Consider the following 21,094-nt stretch of genomic DNA (forward strand, 5'->3'; position numbering starts at 1 on the left):
GTCAGTTAAGACTTTCTCAAATTTTGCATAGGGTGACCTGAATTATTTTTGCTCACAAGACATAAATCAGGGTTATAGTCTCTTTTCCAGACCACAGATCTAAAAGTGCCTTTGTCTTTGGCATAAAAGACTAAATGAAGATTATTTAGTTCGATCCATTCAACAAGTTTTTCACCATATTCGTTTTTTTCGAGCATATTTCCACTATTCATGGTGAATATTAAAGTTCCCAATATAAATTGCAGGATGTTCAGCAATAGGAATTAATTTTTTCCAGACAAGATGATCCAGGTGGCTTATATTGCACTCATCTATTGGCTTATATTGCATTGCACATATATTGCACTCAGCAACAACTCTCCATACAAAAAATCTACTCCTCACACCCTTCTTCACCACATCTTCATACAACTTCAGGGATGGCCTCTCATTCTTCCCATCTTAACATCCACTGTTTTTATAATTCCTTCTGTATTAGTCTGATAAATTACCTTAACTAACTCAAAGGTCTCTATCATATCTCATTTCCTCCTATTTTCCAACCTCTGTAATCCACATTCCCTCAAACACTCTTCATAACCAACACTCCAGAGTCCTAACATCACTTTAGTCATTCATCTTTGGATCCTCTCTAGTGTTTCTATATCACTTCCAGGAGACCAAATCTGAGCACTACAGTTCATATATGGTCTGACCAATGCCATATATAGAGGCACAAAACCTTCTTATCCATACATATCTGTTAATTGCACAAGTTATTTGAATGAAAAAAAAAAATTCCTTAAAGGAAAATCTTGCTATATAACATCAACTTGCTCAATCTCCAGCTAAAAAAAGCTTATATTCCAAGTATTTCCAACTGAAAAGGTGTATGCTATGGCATCCTCATGACTGCACTGTGGAGGTACACAAATAGTAAAGAAGTAGCCAGAGTATTGTTGTGGAAAATTGCTTCATGCTTCCAATAAGCAAGTTGGTGATGATCTCATTGAGCAATTAAGTTTCTTCTACCATGTGACCAAACTTGTGGCATGTCTAGCTATTCATTGTGGCATAGTATAAAATTTCTGAGTTGATTTTTGAAGTTTATATATATATCTATCCATATAATATAATAAACTAGTTTTGTTTATTTGCTTTAAAAAATGTGATGCTATGATTCCATCGTAAGGTAAAATAAGTTTTGTTGTGATATTTCTGCATAATACATTCATGGAAACTAATGTAGTTTCATATAAATCCAACTAATGCTATGATATGACTGTTAAATCCTATCTGCACAGGCTGCTGTGAATGCAGAGAATGTATTCTCAAACAATTTGTTTTGAAGGAAAAAGCCTGAGTTACCAGAAAGGGAAATCCCCCTACTACCTCTGTATAAGACCAGATAACTTGCTTCAGCTAGTTATGTTTAAATGAGATGACATCCAAGTGAAGAGCTTTATTCTGATAGGTGCACACAAATGAATAACATGATTCTGATTCCTGCTTTTCTACATACTGACAAAAAGTTTATCCATTTGTCCCATCAACATCAAATCATAGAAGAAATTGACATCTAGTGTTATTAACGTAGAACTGAGAGCATGCTGCACATCACTATTAGTTGCAAATTGCATGACAACCAGATGTCTTTTCAGTGGTCCAAATAGATGGAAATCGCTGGATGCAAGATCAGGACTATGGGCAGTGCAGAACCTCTCGGGTGTAGCATGGTAACCATCTGTATTTGTGTTTAGCAGTGTAAGATTCAGCAAAGAGAAGAGGACTGTGGCCAATGTTGCCACAGTCCTCTTTGCTGGTGGCACTGCTTTGAATTTTTTTTTGCAAGGGGATGAATTTCTGCCAGTGCAGAAACAAAATGAAATCATGCTACACAGCTCTATATAAGGGAATATATTTCCAGTCGGCCTGACATCTTGCAATTGATGGTGTGTGGCTTTAATGACACTCATGTATGGCATACTACATATATGAGGCTTAGGAAAGTTCCACATTTGGTCTCCATAGCAATGATTCCAAATTATCTAATCCTTAGCTCACTCACAGTGCTAATGCCTTTCACCTATTCAATCCTGAAAGTAACGTTTTCATATGTAATGCAGTACCCTTATTTCTGAACCACCACCTTCATATATTCAATTCTTAAATTTTGTTTTGAACAAATGGCTCTTCTAGTCAAATTTAAGGGGGGGGGGGGGGAATGTTTAGAATGATATGCAAAAGACTAAATTATAACAGACAAATGAAGTAATGCACCAGTAAAATCATCATCACTAGCAAGCATCACTTTTGTCATTATTTAGTTTATTATAATTCCTTTGAAAAATCTTTTTATTTTTTTAAAGTTTGAAGAACATCATTTCTGGGTCTGCTAAGAATGGATATTTGAATATCCTATTCACAGCAGCAAAGCACCATACCTCAACCACTACAAGGATTAATGTTGGATATCTCCTGTAATTGTAGTTGCAACCAATCATGATGCTCTTGCCAGTGATGGTAGTAATCAACTAGTATTTTTTTGATATAGTCTATGATTGCAAAGATAGACAGAAACTCTAGTTATATACTGAAAACTTGCTCATTAAAATACTGTGATATTTTTAAATTTCCACAGACAAATTTTGATGAAGTTTTAATGATGAAAAAAACAACATTAAGACAGCATTATCTACATTTTAAAAAATTGAACTGAATAAATTCTGCTAATAATGTTATATAGCAGAGAGGATAAGGAAAATTTGGAGAAGCCCCTCACTAGGAAAGTTTTGATTTGGAACTGTCTTCACTTAGGCATGAGGCTGAAAGAGCAGTTAAACAGCTTAACAACATTAAGGCCCCAGGTGCAAATGGAATCCCAGCAGAGTTAGTGGAAGGAAAAGAGTGTTTCATAGATTGATTACAAGGATATGGGAGACAGAATCATGGCCTAGAGACTGAAAGAAGTTAGTCTTTAGGCCATGATTCTGTCGTCCATGTAGAAAACTCTCATACTACTACACAGAACAGGATATGAAGGATTGCAACAACTATATATAATTATTAGTTTAATCTCTCATTAATTTAATCTCTAATTAAGCAAAGTTTTATTAAAGACCATTTTAAATAGGACTGAGGCCAAAGTTGAAGTAGATAATCTGAGGAACAAGCATGTTTTAGGAAAGATAATGGTACCAGAGATCAGATCCTTTGCCTCAAACAGATCATAGAAAAGTATAAAGAATTTAGACTCTCTATGATAATGTGTTTCATAGACTGCTCTATAGCTTTTGACTGTGTTCAGCATTTGAAACTGTGACAAGTAATGAAAATAATGGGTTTTCCTTAACATACTATCAGGTTGATAGGTAACTTGTATGAGCAAGAAGCATGGTAAAAACAGATGTTGGATTAACTGATTAGCTTCAGGTTGGAAAGGGAGTTAGGCAAGGATGCCTACTTTCTCCTCACACCTGTTTAGTATCCTTACTGAGGACATCATGCATGTAGCATTGGATGAGCTTAGGACAGGAATTAGGACAGGTGGTAGATTGACTGGTAATCTGAGGTACTCTGATGATACAGTGCTCCTTTATAATGACAAGAAGTAACTGGGACAAATTCTTGACAAAGTTAATGAGATCAGTAAGAACAAAGGACTTCGGCTCAATCCTAGCAAGACAAAGATTATGGTTCTCAAAGGAAATACAGACATGGAAGCTCCTGAGAAACAAGTGTACCTTAATGGAGAAAGAATTGGGGAAGTCAGCAAATTCAGGTACTTGGGGATCCATTATTAATGTGAAGAATTGCTATTCAGAACACATCAGAAGAAGAAGATTAGGAATTGCTAAAACAACAGTCAGAGATTTGTCTAAAATCTGGAAGAATGGATCTATCTCCACAGGAACAAAGCTGAGGATTCTAGGTGTAGTTTTTTTCTCAACAGCAGCTTATGGATGTGAGACTATGAACCTAAAGAAGTCTGATGGGAAAAAGATTGCTGCTTTAGAGATGTGGTGTTACAGAAGGCTGTTGAGGATATCATATACTGAAAGGCAGACAGGCAGATGAGTGCTAGAAAGGATCAGTAGAACTTTAAGGCTCCTTAAGGATAGTGACAGATGAAAGTTGAAATACTTTGGACACATTGAAAGGATGGAAGGAAGACCTCAAAACAGTAACAGAAGGTAAAGTTCCTGGAAAAAGAGGAAGGATGACTATCAATGAGATGGATGGATGGTGTGTCTGGAGTGACTGATTTTAGAGAGTTAAAGCCTCCAGAAAAGCACACAACAGGATTATCTGGCAAATCACTGAGCAACTGAGAGACGATACTGCATCTGATGATGTCCAATTATGGACGGAATAATGTTGTATTTGTCTGGGCAGCTTGGTTTCAAAACACCAGATGGTTTCAGTCATCATATTATGAAAATATCATAATAAATATCCTGCTTTATGTAATTTCTAACTTCTATAATTTTTTTTTTTTAAAATTGCAGAAGTTATTTTTAAAAAAAAGCATTTGGTTTAATGAAGTGCTAAAAACACAACTGAATGGAATAATAGGTTATCAAGCACTTTAACAAACCATCAAGTATAACCTAATAAATCATCATCATCATCATCAATTTCCTGGTATGTACCACAAGGGGTGTTCAGATTACTATGACAGCACCACATGATTAAGTTTACGTTATTACCTAATATATAATTTGATATCCTTTCATAATAAGGACATGACAAAATACGTCCACGCGGTTAGCCTAGTGGTTATGCACTTCGCAACCATATGCCTGGGGATGGAGTGTTCTAGGTTCGATTCCTGTCAATGATGTGAGGAGCTTAAGGATCTTCCTCAGCCATAGTCAAGTTAGCCAGTCTTGGGCATGGACACCAGGGTTTTTTCCTCAGCATATCTGGGGTTTTTCATGCTGCAAGCAGGTGATAATAAATTTAGTTTAATCCTTTATCCAAGTGTGTGCAAACAAAGTTTGCGCCTGAAAGTATCTTCAGGACTGGGGTAAGGTGGTACAACACCAGGGAAACTCGTTGCAAAGGTGGAGCAAGATACCAACACTCCTATCTCAGTATCTCCTATAATGCAAAATGCATCTCCTTGCAGATATGCCTAATGTTATGCATTAAGGGAAGGGCCCTTAATGCATAACATTAGACATATCCTCATATGTAACGAGTTGCCCTGGTGTTGTACCACCTTACCCCAGTCCTGAAGATACTTCCAGGCGCAAACTTTGTTTGCACACACTTGGATAAAGGATTAAACTAAATTTATTATACTCTAACCAAGTGAAAAATAAACTTTCATCTTTCTCTAAATCCAGAGTAATTTATTAAAAAAGGGTGGCACACCATTTGGCAACTCCTATAGGTAGAGATGACCTGCTGATAATGCTTCTGCCTAGTATCCCAACTTGGGCCTGGCTCCCACTGAAGAGACCTCAATAAAGGTCGAAACTAGTCTGGTAGTGGCCCTTCACTTAATGCATAACATTAGACATATCCGCAAGGAGATGTGTTTTGCGTTATAGGAGATACTGAGATAGGAGTGTTGGTATCTTGCTCCACCTTTGCAACGAGTTGCCCTGGTGTTGTACCACCTTACCCCCAGTCCTGAAGATACTTTCAGGTGCAAACTTTGTTTGCACACACTTGGATAAAGGATTAAACTAAATTTATTATACTCTAACCAAGTGAAAAATAAACTTTCAGCAAGCAGGTGAACCGGTCCCGTGAACACCTTGAACACACGATTACAGTCATGAATATCGCCCTTAGGGGATGCAGCAGAGGAATGGCGAATCGGATGCATTAATATGTCAGTAACCCCTCCTTAGAAGGGGGCTCAACACGTCCTAGATGGATGAAAAGAATAGGATAGGATAGACAAACATACATAATACACACATAATATAAATTGGCCTGAGAGCATAATACAGTTCACAGGAAGCTATATTCTCATTTTGAATTACATAATTCCTACAGTAACCAACTGAAATAACATTAGAAATGCTTACTTGGTGAATGATTACTTGATTGATGGTACTCACTTGAAAAACCTTTTTTGTATGTTTTTAATATTTATTATATAGATTTTATATAATTATACAGATTTAAAATATAATTACATTTAGCTACAGTTCCAGGATAAAGACATCTACACTTTTGACTCCAGTATGCACATACCCTAGTGCCTTCTCGCAACTGAAGAACTGACTGCGGTTTTACTTCCAAAATCTGAAATCCATAATATTTTATGATTCAACTTCTCTTTTTTTTTCAATATAATTACTAAACTACAAATAATATTAATACACTTCATGCAAAACACATACACACACACACAACAAATCATTCTATAGAATAAGATACTGGTTCGTACAATTTAAGATGCCTGATTATGTTTAGCATAAAAGTTTAAAGAATTTTTACACTATAAGTGATGTTTTGATATCAGGTTAACTCTACAATAGGACATAAACAATAAATTATTTTTAGAAGCATTCCATTCTCCACTGCAGGATAAACTGTTTCATAAACTTCATTTTTCTCATTACTCTCATGTTTGTAAATAAGACAAATAAGTCCATATGCAGTTAAGTTTTATCTGATAATTTTAGATAAAATTAAAAATTATCAGATAAATAGAGAATACAGCTCTTTTTATATTACCAGCTTTCCTCAAGGTTTTAATGTAAATGTTATTTGATCTAGTTCAACTCCCAAGAAAAGTGGAAGGTTAAATGACAAAGCAGAGATAGAATTCAGTAAACAAAACAGTCATTACCTTCGAAATGCAATGCAATATTTTCCTGTTTTTTTTTTTTTTAATACAGTCTCTTTCTAAGAAAATATTGGCATTTGTTGCAATGCAAAATACTAATATTTTGCATTTGCTAGCCTGAAATGGTTAGCATATCTGCTCCCCAAGAAACAGACTGTAGATTAAACTCCTGTTATGGACATGCATGTGTGCAACTATCTCTGGTGAGAGAAGAAGTTTAATTCCCGCTATGAGATCCATTCATCGAGGCTCGAAGTGGCTTAAAAAAGTTCCATGTTTGGTCTCTAGAGCACGGTTTCTGACTTGTGTAAAATTCCTTCCTAATGTCTTCATTTTTAATTGATTCTGCCATTGATGCCATCTGTTTACTCCTCTGATCTCTCTCTCAGAGCTCCCATATCAGTGGCCCTCCAATCTTTGATCATGTGCTAATTTCTGACCCAACTCTCATATCCATAACTTAAATTTACTTCAAACAGTGTCTTGTATACTGCTAGTTTAGTGTTTCAGCTAATTTCTCTCTTATTCCACATAAATTTATTCAACTGGCTCACCACCATATCAGCTTTGCTTATTCTGTTGTCTATTTCCAAATTTAATTTACCATCTGCACTAAACACTGCCTAAATAGCTGAAATATTTTGCTTGTTCTACAGCCTCTCTATTCAGAATGCAGCTGAAGTTTTCTACACTCCTGCCTATTTTCATACTTTTGGTCTTTTTATTGCTGATTTTCAAGCCAATTTTTTTACAGCTGTTATTCAAATTAGTTACAGAATACTGGAGACTTACACTGGATGTGTTTAGGAGTACAACATAATCTGCATAAAACAAAGAGCTAAGTTTGATATCTCCAATTTTGATATCAGGTATAATGCCACTTTCTTTCATAATGTGATCCATATAGATGATGAATAAGAGTGGTGATAATGTGCATCTTATCTCACACCTGATTTTACATCAAACCATCTTCCTGTATTTCTTTCAATTCTAACTGCTGACTGACAACTTAAATATGGACTGTGTTTTGCGCTGTATAATGTTCCATTCACCTCATATAATTGTAGTATCTTGAAAAGCATTTTTCTTCTCTGGCACCTTGTCGTATGCCTTTTCCAGATATACAAAATTTAAGTACAGATCCTTGTCGTATTCCCATGATTTCTCAGCTATTTTTAAAGTGAAAATCAGTTTTTGACAACCTCTATTTGGCCTGAATCAAGCTTGTTCTTCACCAAGCTTCCCTTCCACAATTTTTCTCAGCCTCTTTTCAAGTATGCTTGCATAAATCTTACCTGGGAACACCTAGTAGAAAAATTCCTATAATCTCACATTTATCTAGAATATCCTTATCTACAATTTCATGACACCTTTATCATCTTTGACTACTTTTATAGTACTCTTTCCTTCCTTTCTAAGCCTTTTGAATAGTCTCCAGAATATTTTGTCACCTTCCTGATATTTACCTTCTATATTCTTACTAAAGTCTTCCTGTGAATTTTGTTTAGCTACTTTCATACATAGCTTAGCTCTTTTACAGTTTTCTCTGTATTCTTTTTGGGCATCTGCTGACTTATCTGATAAGAACTTTTTGTATGCTTTCCCCACCCCAGGACTACTTCTTTAACTTCTTGTGTCCACCATGGTGTTATTATTTTTCTATCCTTGCAGACAACTTCACTGCATGAATCAATCAATGTTTTCTTCAGAGTTTGCTACTGAGACTCCAAGGTTTGGTTCTTGTTTTCAAACTGTTTCATTCTTTCTTCAATAATGTTTGGATAGCTGAGTCTATAGTTTACCAGTAAAAGCTCCCCAACGTTAATTCTTTTTAAAAATTTTTTACATAACATTCCTTTCAAAGAAATATCCAATTTTATCTTACTTAAAACTAAGTGATTGTCACTTCCAATTTGAAATTCCCTGTACACTTTGTATCATGAACCAGCATGAAGATATCACTATCAACAATAACATTATCAATGACGCTTTTCATTCCTTGTGTCTTCTCTCCACATGAACTTGTGTCCATCTTTATGTTGAAACATGGTGTTAGTAATAACTACTCCATGAATGGATGAAATGAAAATCATTACTCAATATATAACAATACTCTTCACAAATGAGATATTTGTGAAGAGTAAAATCTTAGTAAAAGATCTGTAACATATAAAGAACAAGCCAAAACCACTCTCCACAATTCTCTCTATTACATACAGCTTATACATTAATATTAAAATGGTAGTTATTTATTTACTCACCGCATGATTTAGAATTTCTTCTCTAGAGAATATGTGAGGTCTATTACCTCTTTCTCCATCTAAAGTGATGCCATACCTGAAAGTAAGATTATAAACAAAATATAAAAATGGCAACAAAAAATTCTCGCCTACAAATAATAATGTTAATTTATCTGTTACAACTAAAGAATAAATAAACATTTTTAGCATTTCTGTAGGGATCATAAATGATGCACTTTGGCTGGAAAGTCCCAGATTTGATTCCCATCTAAGAATGCAAGCAACATGTCTTTTCAACCAAAGGTAGGTTAATTAGTCTCAAACAGAGGGGAAGAGGGATTTTCTTCCATGACACCAGATATACAATATATGCAACCAACAAACAGCAGGCTGTGGATTGTTTGCTCTCTTAACATTAATTAATTATATATCAAGCACAGTTACTTGGCCAAGAAAGATCAAATGAACCTAATCCAAAAACTCCTATCCTCACATGCGGATGGCCAACTCTTCTTTTGTTGCTAAGTCTTTATGCTTACAAGGAATTTGAACCTAGGTTTTTCCAAGAATTTCCTTCTCAGCTAGGCAGGTTCATATGCAAGTTGTGTAGAAACATCTTCTCTGTATAGCAAAAAATTAAACTTTCTATATATTAATATCCCTACTTCTGGGACACTCCACCTTATTAAAATAGAAAAATAAAAATTAATTCCATATTCAGGATAATGGATAATTTGAAATCAGCATCAAATTAAATTTCATATTAAGACAGTCCACTTGAAAATTAACTTTACATTATTTTGTATTGGAGGCCTAAAGTGGCATACTCATGCCTGGTCTTCAGAGCAAGGGCTCCATTATTTTCTTCCTCCCCTCTCTTCTCACATGCAGTGTGCAGGGCGATACTTTTCAAGGACATGACAAATACACTATACGGAATGGGACTCTCTCCCATTCGAGGACACAGCAGTAAAATAGTTTTGCAGGCCTGAACACGATAGTATCAAATATGGATGTTTCTGATCAGCTAGTGTTAAATCTTGCTGCATTTGCTCTGCCAGTTATGCATGAGGGAGTCCAAGTTTGGTGGTTATGCATGAGGAGACGGTTGAAGCCACATGTGATCAGGAGATTGGGTTCCTTCTGTGTGGAAAGAAAGACTGTGTCTTTTGACATGTTAAATAAAGAATAGGGGAGAATCATGCAGTGGGATGACTGTGTCATCCCACTGCATGCTCCCTATTCTTTATTTAACTCTTTCTCCCATGAAGGAAAACTTGAATTAGTTTTCCTTCATGGGAGGAAAATTGAAATATGGTTATAATACAAATAGTGAAAAACCTATGAAAAAAAAATCTAAAAAAAAAAAACATTAAAACAATAAAAATCCATCAAAAAATACCCGAACATTAATAATCCTCACAAAAAAAAAAGAAGTTTCCATATCCACTCCATGAACATTCATAGTCTCAAAGCAATATACAATGTACACCAACACCTCCAGTGATCAAAACTAAACTTAATATTCTTAACAGAACCTCAGTTGGTGAATGTAACAACTACTGTCCGCCTCAACTGCAACCTTGCACACTTCCTCATGCCAGAAGGGAAGCATTTCTGCATTCATCAGAACTGACATCCCATGTCAGAGAATGCAGAATCTTCAACCCACATCTCCTTGTTTAAATGGATCTGGCTGAAAATTTCCCCTACCATGCTGCATTCAATTGCTGTGTCTATCATTACTGAAATTCAGATAAACACTCTAGCGTCTTTGAATATCTATATCTAAAGCTTGATTTTCTGCAGTCAAAATATCCAAATTTAGTGAGATGATCACCTTCCTTGGGGACTTTAATATGTCCACAACTCAAAATGGCTGATCAAGCAAGCAGGGATGCTGAGGTTATGTGCCATTAACAATGACCTGATACAAATAGTCTATCTTTCTATCAGGAAGATAGACTACCTATCTAATATACCATGACTGTCAGTTCTCCTCTTGGTAACTCAGACCACACTCGATCCAAGTTTCACTTTAGAACAACTCACACTCTAGCCATTCTCAGTTGCATGTCCTGTAACATCACAAGAGTGCCAGATTGGCACTCTTGTGATGAATACTACTTCTCCTTTCTGTGGTCTGATTACTGCTTCAGTTCACTTGACCCAAATGCCTGCTTGGAATGAATAATAGAAATATTTATAACTGGGAAGGTCTTCATCTCTGACTCCACTCAAAATTCCTGAATTGCATCCAAGCTTGGTCCTCCAATAAGTGTTCCAAGGCAGTGAAAAAAAAAAAAAAATCTGATTCTGAAAAGGGCTAATGTCACTAACTTGCCTCTTGTTCTAACTGCAGTTGAGCCTTCTCACCCCTAGTCAAGGCCATTGGTTACAACTTCTGCCTGACCTCACTTCCATCAGAAGAATCTTGAATAACTTGGATATAAACAAGGCATCTGATCCTGATGGTATACCACCTCATTATCATCATCAATCTTTATCCATCCACTGCTGGATGGTGATCTCTTCCATATTTTTCCACATCTCTCTCTCTCTCTGGCCCATAATCTCCAGTCATTTCTCATTGAGGGTTTTGGAGGTTTTTTTTTTTAAGGCTAAAAAAACCTTTTTTTCTCTGGAATTAATATCTATCTTGTATCCCCTCTTTAATCCTACCTACTCAGCTGGCAAACAAAACTACTATCCAACTGCTCAAACTTCCACTCTCTCTCTCTCAAAAACAGCAGAGAGGGTCATCACTTAATGCTATGAAAGTTATCAACAGCCAACTTCTACACCACCTGGAGGCCCAACAGCTGATTAGTGACCAACAATATGGATTCAGTTAGTCTTGATCCACAGAGGTGGATGATGATCTTGAATCATCATCATCCACCTCTAGACTCCAAACATGGAAAGGTATATGGAGAATCTCATGTAGTTGCTCTCAAGGCATATGATTGGGTCTGCCTTTCACCTTTTGCAACTGGTTCACCAGCTTCCTCTCTGGGTGCTCACTACAGGTCATGGGATAGTTTTCTAACTGCAGATTTCCCCATCAATGCAGAAGTACCCCAGGACTCCCACTACAGGGATGGGATAATGGCGCTGGAGCATCGCTGGAATAAATGTATTAGTCTTAAGGGAGATTATGTTGAAAATACTTTTACCCATTCTCTTCCTCTCATACATAAATGACCTGCTCTTCAAATCCACAGCAGACAGCACATTCCAGTTTTCCCACTCATTTGACAAATCCTGTAGTGTGTCTACTCACTATAAGCTTCAAGATCCTCCATAACATATGCTCTAAATTCTAGTCTCTTCATATTCTTCAATAAAGTAAGGATAACCTTACAAACTTTGATACTACTTAAATAGACTTTTGTTTAATATCCCCTTATGTTTGATAATGCTTAAATATGAAATCATGATCAGATTTTTCTTCTTGAACTGACTGCCTTTCCTGGAACAAACACATCTCAGTCATAGCTTCAGAAGCTGTTGCCATAAAAACTCTTGTTTTCTTTTTCATAGAAAATACTACTTTTCACCCACACAACTACTATACCATATAAATTCCAAATTCGTCCAGACATGGAATACTGCTCAACCATTTGGGGTGGTGGATCCAAAGCCTCATTAGCATGTTTGATGTTATTAAGAAGAGGGCAATCTGATTAAGTGATGACCCTCTCTAACAGAGTCACTCCAGTCTCTCTCTCTCCCTTATACCTCCTCTACAGGTACTTTCATGGTCAATCTCTGCTGAACTGGCCACTAACATCCCTCCATTTTCTTCCAAACTTATAAGAAAAAATGCAGCTATGGTCAACATTCATTTATCCTCTACATTCAAATCTACTGAACCAACTTCTCCTTCTCTTCTTTCATTTCATCTACCTCTAGTCTCTGGAAAAGCCTTCTCTCTCTGTTCTTTTAAAAACTTCCAACTTCAACTATTCAAAATACATAACAATAAATTTCTTCTTAATACTTCTTACTCTTTTACCTACACTTGGCACATGCAATAGGTCAAGTTTTTCCAAACAACTCATGAAATGGCACTTTGTTGCTAAACATAAGATTTAAGAAATGCAATTTCATATTTTTGAAGTAACATTTAGAATCAAAGTTGAGTTCAAAAGCTTTCATGAAGAAATTAGCAAGGAATCTTGTCTTCGATCCATATGCTTTATGAGGTAATGAGTACATTAATCTGAATATGACAAATAATAACATCTTCAGAATTTTACTCATAAATACCTAAGGTTTTTTTTTTTTTTTTTTTTTTTTTTTTTTTTTGTGAAATGTTAGTGAAGAGACGTGTGTAATATCAAAGCAAACTACCAGGTCTGTACGTTTTAAATTTTGCAATTGTAAAATCCTACTGTTGGATATGTTATGCTAATTATGCCTACATCTATTTCCACAGTCCCAAGAAGTGGATATTTTTTAAATGCACTTAAACAGCCAACTTCCTAGAATCAATTTTGCAGTCCTTGTACTAACAGACAATATCATATCTTTTATAATCTACAGAAAACCAAAATCATGAAAAGTGGTACCTTCACAAAACTTTCATTACTTTTACTCAGCAGAACCATATGATATTACAAAAATCCCTGCATATACAGCCATGATAACAAGTTTCAATAATCACTTATTAAAAGCCAAACTGAAAAGAAATTAGATTCATAACTAATGATTACAATTATAAAATAGTTAAAATAATAAGTACAGTCCTATTTCAACATCAGTGGTAATAATCCAGCCATTTGCTCATGCTATTAAGATGTTGATTAACTTGGAAGACCAAACACTGATCCTCCATTGGAAAAATTAGTCTGATGAATTTAAAAGAGTTAGACAGAGAGAAAGAGAGAGAAGTACATATGTCAGTAACAAGAATTCAAGTGCCAGTGTTACCAATGATCACAGAATGCAAGCTTTCTACCTCATCACCATAGAGTTTTTTACTTAAACATTCTCAAGTTATGACCTCTTGACTCTTTAACAAGAATGAAGACCTTATTCAAAATCTGTTTATGTTGCTGCAGTGCATTTTCATTTTTTTTCAGGTATGTGAATAAGCATACATTGATGTACAGCATCAGACAATTCCTCTCCCCCAACAACCTCTGAATTTACTTTTTACTAGTTTAAGCTAACAGTGAATACAATTTGTTCAGCTACATCCCAAATTGCCAGTCAGTCCATCCTCATTTGTTTGTATCTAGAGGATGCCTACTAACAGGGCATATCATGTGAAGTCACATGAGAACTCATATTAGGTCAGAAGCCTCAATCAGTTCTCTGCACTCCTTATAGGCAATGTGAAGGTCTTCTCACCATTATCTAGCTTTGATCCTTAAGTGATCCCATAATGACTATATATGTATCTGAATTGCAAATTTGAAATGTGTATTCAAATCCTAAAAGGGAGCAACTGAGTTGGCTACTCAATGTATTCTTACAAAGCATGTACCCCCTAAAAAAGAATTTGTGCTCTGGTAGTTGAGGCTGATCTGGAATCATTTCTTCTTCTTCCACCTGGAAGATACTGAAATTTAACACATGTATGCATGTAATAACACACAATACATACCAAGAGGCATACTGGTGAGTAAGTGACTGAAAATTTCTTTTGTAGAATATTAGACCAAAATATGACTTATTACTGACTGTAAGATGAACATTATCTACTTGTCACTTTTACTCAATGAAGGCATTCAAAAGGGCATTGACAGATTTGAAGAATTTAATCCTACCAATAGAAACAAAACTATAGCATTTAGAAAATAGTGAAAAGTACCTAAAAAAAAAGAGTATCATTCTCCTCCTCCTCTACAGATAGCAAATATGCCTGTACAGAAGGATTTACCTAATCCATTCCATAAGGAGCTTATATAACTAGAACATGTATACTATTATTCTGTTAATTATTGTCAACAGGAAAGCTGACCATAGATCATTCTTTATCCCTCCCTCCCTCTAGACTTGGAAAACTGCTGTCTTATTTTATATTCTCAACAATATAACCTCAAACTGATGTGCTTCATGTTTCTCTATTCATTAATTTACTTTTTAATTAATTTTAAATTATAACATAACATATTCCTTGTAACTCTTTTTAATCAATTTAAAAAAAGAACAAACCCTTTAAACTTCAAAACAGCTTACAGAATGAAATATTCATTTCATGCTGCCAACTGAAATGAAAATTCAGCCCGCCCCAAACTTATATGCTATTCATGCTGAAATAAGCTATATTTTAAAATTTTATAATTGTAATACTAACAGAACATCAACTATATGTAAGTCATAGTTATACTTAACTATCACAAATATAAAATAATGTTACAAGATGCAGATAGCTCTGTAAAAATGTTGAACTGTTTTGGAAAGATAATGTTATACATTTTTTTCTAATATTTAAATATATTTTATATTCCAGTATTGAAAAATGCTTACACATCTGGAGCTTGTATAGCTGTAATATAGCCAGCATAATACAAATCACTTTCTCTTTTGAGCACTCTGACTTTGTCTTTAAGATCTGCTGGTGTGAGCCTGGATGATCTAACTTCTTTAAATCAAATTTAAAAAATGTTATCAGTATTTTCAGTGAATGGCATTCAAAATGCAACTGTCACGTCAGAAAACAGTGACATTGCAGATTATTACAAAGGACAAAATTTTATATTAATAAATTAATGTACACACACATTAACTGAAGAACAACAACAGAATCACTATGATCATCTCAGCCTGAATTATACACACACATTTAGCTTTATTTCTGCTGAAATTGCAAATGAAGTCTTGTTTATAGAAGAAAATTACTGAATAGTAAAACAATCTTTCATTTCTATGCATTGTATACATATACAGCATTAATTGATTTTTATTTTATCTTTCTGTATCACTATAAAACACTATTTCAGAAAGAGCTGAAACATAAAAATTATTGAAGTATTGGTTTTTCCGCAATATATTTGGTTATGCATACTTTGAACAATTGAAAATGGGCTCTTAAGCATTCTTTGGATAATGTGCACTTCTGCATCAGGAGGTTGCATTTACTCGAAGTTTATATGGCATGTTAGTTGTAACTTTTTTGGTAGTATTTTATTTGTAAAATTAGAATTTCTGAAGTTTCTGGATAATATTGAATATCTCGAATGTAATTCAAACTAATTTAATCCAATGATTGCATTATAAACAATTGTTATATGTATTTCCTGGAACTGAAAATATGAAAGAGGTTATTAGGACAATGTTTAGTTAGCTGCAATGTTTAGTACTACAATAAATCTCTTTTGCTTGCATGCATGTAGCACAGTCTGTGGGAGGGGGAGTGTTTTTCCATTATGAGTGTCATTCCAGTTGTCTCTAATTACACTAATTGTTGCTAAATATAATACAGACCATAAATGTCGCTATACAATGTTTAGATAAACAAAGCTATTTGTTTTTCATGCTTCTGCAATCTGAAATCTTCTGTTGAGGTTGGATTGTTTTTCACAGTAGTATAGGAACATTTTCATTGCAGTATTTGGAAACAATAAACATAATAAAAATGTATCTATTTCAGAATAAAAAAAAGAATACCTCTATGTATTATAAGAAGTTGTTAATCTACAACAAAATACCAGCATATGTAAAATATTTATTATTGATAAGACAAAAAAGAAATGAATAAAAGATTTGCAAACGTGTGGTTAATTTCAATAACGATCAGATATTATGTGGCCTATTACTGTGTAAAATACATATTGATCCTCAGTAAATAAAAGAAAATTTTCAGAAAATGAAGCGAAAATTAAATAAAACATAAATAAATAAATATAACAAACACAACAAATTTTACAAGTTGATATGTTGCTCCAACCCACGTGTATTCCTACAGTGCCTAAATGCATCACCTGATCAAATTATTAGTTAATTGGATTATCCCCTTCCTATAGTTATTTACTGACCTACCAAATGTAGAAAACAGTATTATTGTTATTTATACTTTGCAAACAAATCTCTTTTCCTCTCCTGATAAGTTTATTATTATCACCATCATCATCAAATTCCTGCGCTGTACCCTCAAGGGGTGTACAGGATATGACAGTACTACATGAAAAATTTACATCATTACTAACTTCCTATATACAATTTTCCTCCAAATCAGTCTGTTATTTATCAAGACTCCAACATTATCAGATCTTATGTTTCTATTGTCTAAGGCACTTTGTAACATATCAATCCACCTATATCTTGGTCTTCCTCTGGGTCGTTTTCCTGCCAACCTGGCAGAGAACACTTGTTTTGCTAATCTTTCCTCGCCCATTCTGTTTAAGTGACCATACCACCTGAGATTAGCTCTGCTAACGCATTCCTGGATGCTGACAATGTCAAGTTCTTTCCTAATATCTTCATTTTTAATATGATATTGCCATTGATGCCATCTGTTCATACCTCTAATCTTTCTCAGGACTCTCATATCTGCGATCTATAGTCTCTGGTCAAGTGTTTTACTTCTGACCCAGCTCTCAGATCCATAGGTTAAAACTGGAATTTGAATACTGTCTTGTATATAGCTAATTTAGTTTTCTGATTAATTTCTCTCTCATTCCATATGAATTTATTCAATTGACTTCCCACCATACCAGCTTTGCTGATTCTGTTGTCTATTTCTATACTTAATTTACCATCTTCAGTAAAAATCGTGCCTAGTAGCTGAAATGTTTTACTTGTTCAACAGGTTCTCCATTCACAATACAGTTGACATTTTCAATGATTCTGCCTATTTTCATTGTCTTTGTCTTTTTATTGCTGACCTTCATACCATATCTATTACAACAGCTATTCAATTTAGTCAGAGAATCTTGCAGACTTGTAGCGGATTTATTCCGCATAAAGCAAAGAGCTGACATTAACATCTCCAATTTTGATATCATGTTTAATACCACTTTCCTTCATAATGTGATCCATATAGATAATAAATAACAGAGGGGATAATGTACATCCTTGTCTCACACCAGATTTAACATTAAACCATCTTCTTGTACTTCCTTCAATTCTAACTGCACTTACAACTCAAATAAAGACTAAGTATTGCTTGATATAATGCCCCATTGACACCATATAACTGTAGCGTATTGAATAGCTTCTCTCTTGGCACCTTGTCATATGCCTCTTCCAAATCGACAAAACTTAAATATAGATCTTTGTTATATTGCCATGATTTCTCCACTATTTGTCGTAAAGTGAAGATCTGATCCTGACAGTCTCTATTTGACCTGAATCCAGCATGTTCTTCACCAAGCTTTTCTTCCACAATTCTTCTCGACCGTTTCTCAAGTATACTTGCATATATCTTACCAGGAACACTCAGTAGGGATACACCTCTGTAATTCTCACATTCAGTTTTATTTCTCTTTTTATATATGGGTATTATGAGAGCTCTACTCCAATCGTCTGGAATTCGCCCCTCTGTCCAGGCATTCTGAACTATGCAGTGCAGCCACTGTAAGACTTTTATACCACCATACTTCAGCATTTCTGGTCGAATATCATCTACTCCTGCTGCCTTTCCACATTTCGAGCCTTTGATGGCTTTTTCTACTTCATGTATGGATATGTATTCCTGACTGCATGCCTGGTCAGTGTTTTTTTATCACTGTGCTGTCATCACTGCTTGTTTCATTTAGCAAATTTTCAAAGTAATTACTCCATACTTCAAGGATATCTTTTTTTCCCATTTTCATGTCACCTTTATCATCTCTAACTGCTTTTACAGCACTCTTTCCTTCATTCCTAAGCTTCTTCAACAACCTCCAGAATATTTTGCCACCTTCTAGATATTTATTTTCTATGTTCTTGCCAAAAGTCCTCCCATGACTTTTGTTTATCTAGTTTTACACAGTGTTTAGCATTCTTGCATTTGTATCTATATTCTCTAAGAGCACAAGCTGACTTATTTGCCAGGAACTTTTGATATGCTTTCTTCTTTTCCTTCACTGCCTCTTTAACTTCCTGTGTCCACCATGGAGTTCTGATTTTTCTATCTTTGCACATAATCTCACCATATGGCTCTCTGGCTAAATCAATCAATATTTTCTTCAGGGCTTGCCACTGAATCTCCAAGATTTGGTTCCTGTTCTCAAACACTTTCATTTTTTCTTCAATAATCTTTGTATATTTTAGTCCACGGTTCACATCTGAGAGCTGCTCAACTTTTATTCGCTTTAAAACTTTCTTACATGTTATGCTTTTCAATATGAAATACAATTTTATTCTGCTCAAGACTAAATAGTGATCACTTCCAATTTCAAATCCTCTGTACACTCTGGTGTCCTGCACCAGGGAGAAAACATCACTATCAACAATAACATAGCTAATGAGACTTTTCTTATTCCTTGCCTCTTCTCTCCATGTGAATTTGTGCACATTTTTATTTTGGAACAAGGTGTAAGTAATAACCAGTGCATGTCCTGAGCAGAAATCCAATAGATATTTGCCATTATTATTAGCTTTGCTCTTTTCTCCAAATTTTCCCAAAATACTTTTGTATGTCTGACAATCATTTCCTACTATGCTATTTAGATCCCCAACAAGGACCACCTTTTCCTTTTTCATTGTGTCAGTTGCTTTTTCTAAAGCCTCAAAAAATTCCTCCCCTTCTACCTTAGTAGAACCTTCTGCTAAGGTAGAAGTGGGACCATAGGCACAAACAAGTCTCATTGTCCAGTTCCACATTCTCATATTTGCCCACATTACTCTACTTTAGACTGCCTGCCATTCAAGAAGATTAGCCTCGTATTTTGTGTTGAATACTATAGCTACTTCTTCTTTTCCTTGATTGTCATTGCCTGAATATAACATTTTGTTTTTATTGCTCAGAAAGATCTCGCCAGTTTTTGTCTTTTTTGTTTCAGTCACCCCTATTATGTCGATCTGGTACTTATCAAATTCCTCAGCTAGCTCCATTTCTTTGCCATTCAGGCTTTTTATGTTGATAGTACCGATCTTTAACTCTGGTGATGTTGAGTTAGGGTGTGTTTTCAGATTTGTTCTAGTAGCTGATTTTTCGCTGTTCGCCCTGTTTCCCTGGCGAAAACAAAGGGGGGGGGGGGCCTTGTTTAACCGGGCGACGCCCCAGCCAGCATGAAATTTTGTCATGTTGTACCATCATTTTGTATTTTCGTTTAACCATAAGAATACAATTTGGTCGGCTAAATCCCAAATTGCCAGCCCATCCTTGTTCGTTCAATATCCAGGTAGATACTCAACAGGGTGCACTACGAGAAGGTGAGGATCGGACATTAGGTCAGAAGCCCTGGTCGGTTCTCCGCATTCCTTTAAAGGCTATGTGGAGGTCTCCTCTCAGTTATAAAGCTTTGACCTTTAAGCACCCTTTATTATTATTATTATTATTATTATTACGGCATTATAAATTCATTTATGCATGTCTAGAATTTATAGGATCACATGCTATTTGCTCCACTCAGTAACTTACAGGACACATATAATATCTTCATCATCTTCTTCTTAATCCTTCTTTTCTACCTTTTATGGTGTCGAGGTTTTTAATCTTACAACTGCAACCACCTTGAGGAAAGGTGGTTGGCCAGATGCCTCTGGGTGTGTCTGTAAATGTGTGGGTTCACGGGGCTGGTTCGTCTGTTCTGGGGGAAGAAAACCCGAGTTTCTGTGTGAAAAAACCCCAACATATACTATCTCAAATGATTCACTTACCAGTATTGAAAGCATTTCTATATCTCACACCTATTCTTTCCTTTACATTTCCCATTCTCACATGGTTTAGTAATGATGGGTTACATATTTACACCTTTGAGTAACTAAGTGACAGGATTTGATGACATATCACGTGTCCTAAGGGAATTGGCAGTAGCATTGGCATGCCTATTTAATAAGAGTCTAAGTACCTAATTAAATAACAGCACAGGTTCCAAGAGAATGGAAAGAAGATAAAATTTGTTCTGCTGCAGAAAGGTGGTGATAAGCTGCAGTTACAAATTATAGGCCAATCTGTATATCTAGA

At 35.2% G+C, this 21,094-nt stretch overlaps 1 protein-coding gene across 1 annotated transcript in view; it reads right to left on the bottom strand.

Moving 5' to 3' along the window:
* The window catches only part of LOC150103022 (uncharacterized), a 435,119-nt gene that overhangs the window by 87,516 nt on the left and 326,509 nt on the right, over nucleotides 1-21,094 (bottom strand). The window contains exons 23-25 of the mRNA XM_090398054.1: nucleotides 15,511-15,625; nucleotides 9,052-9,127; nucleotides 6,135-6,243 (exon numbers count right to left, since the gene is read on the bottom strand). Of these exons, the coding sequence (XP_090254180.1) occupies nucleotides 6,135-6,243; nucleotides 9,052-9,127; nucleotides 15,511-15,625 (300 nt within the window). The remainder of the gene's footprint in view (nucleotides 1-6,134; nucleotides 6,244-9,051; nucleotides 9,128-15,510; nucleotides 15,626-21,094) is intronic.

This window comes from Typopeltis vanoorti, chromosome 9 (genome assembly GCF_054136105.1).
Source record: "Typopeltis vanoorti isolate ZY-2024b chromosome 9, IOZ_Tvanoo_1.0, whole genome shotgun sequence".
Classification (NCBI taxonomy): Eukaryota; Metazoa; Arthropoda; class Arachnida; order Uropygi; family Thelyphonidae; genus Typopeltis; species Typopeltis vanoorti.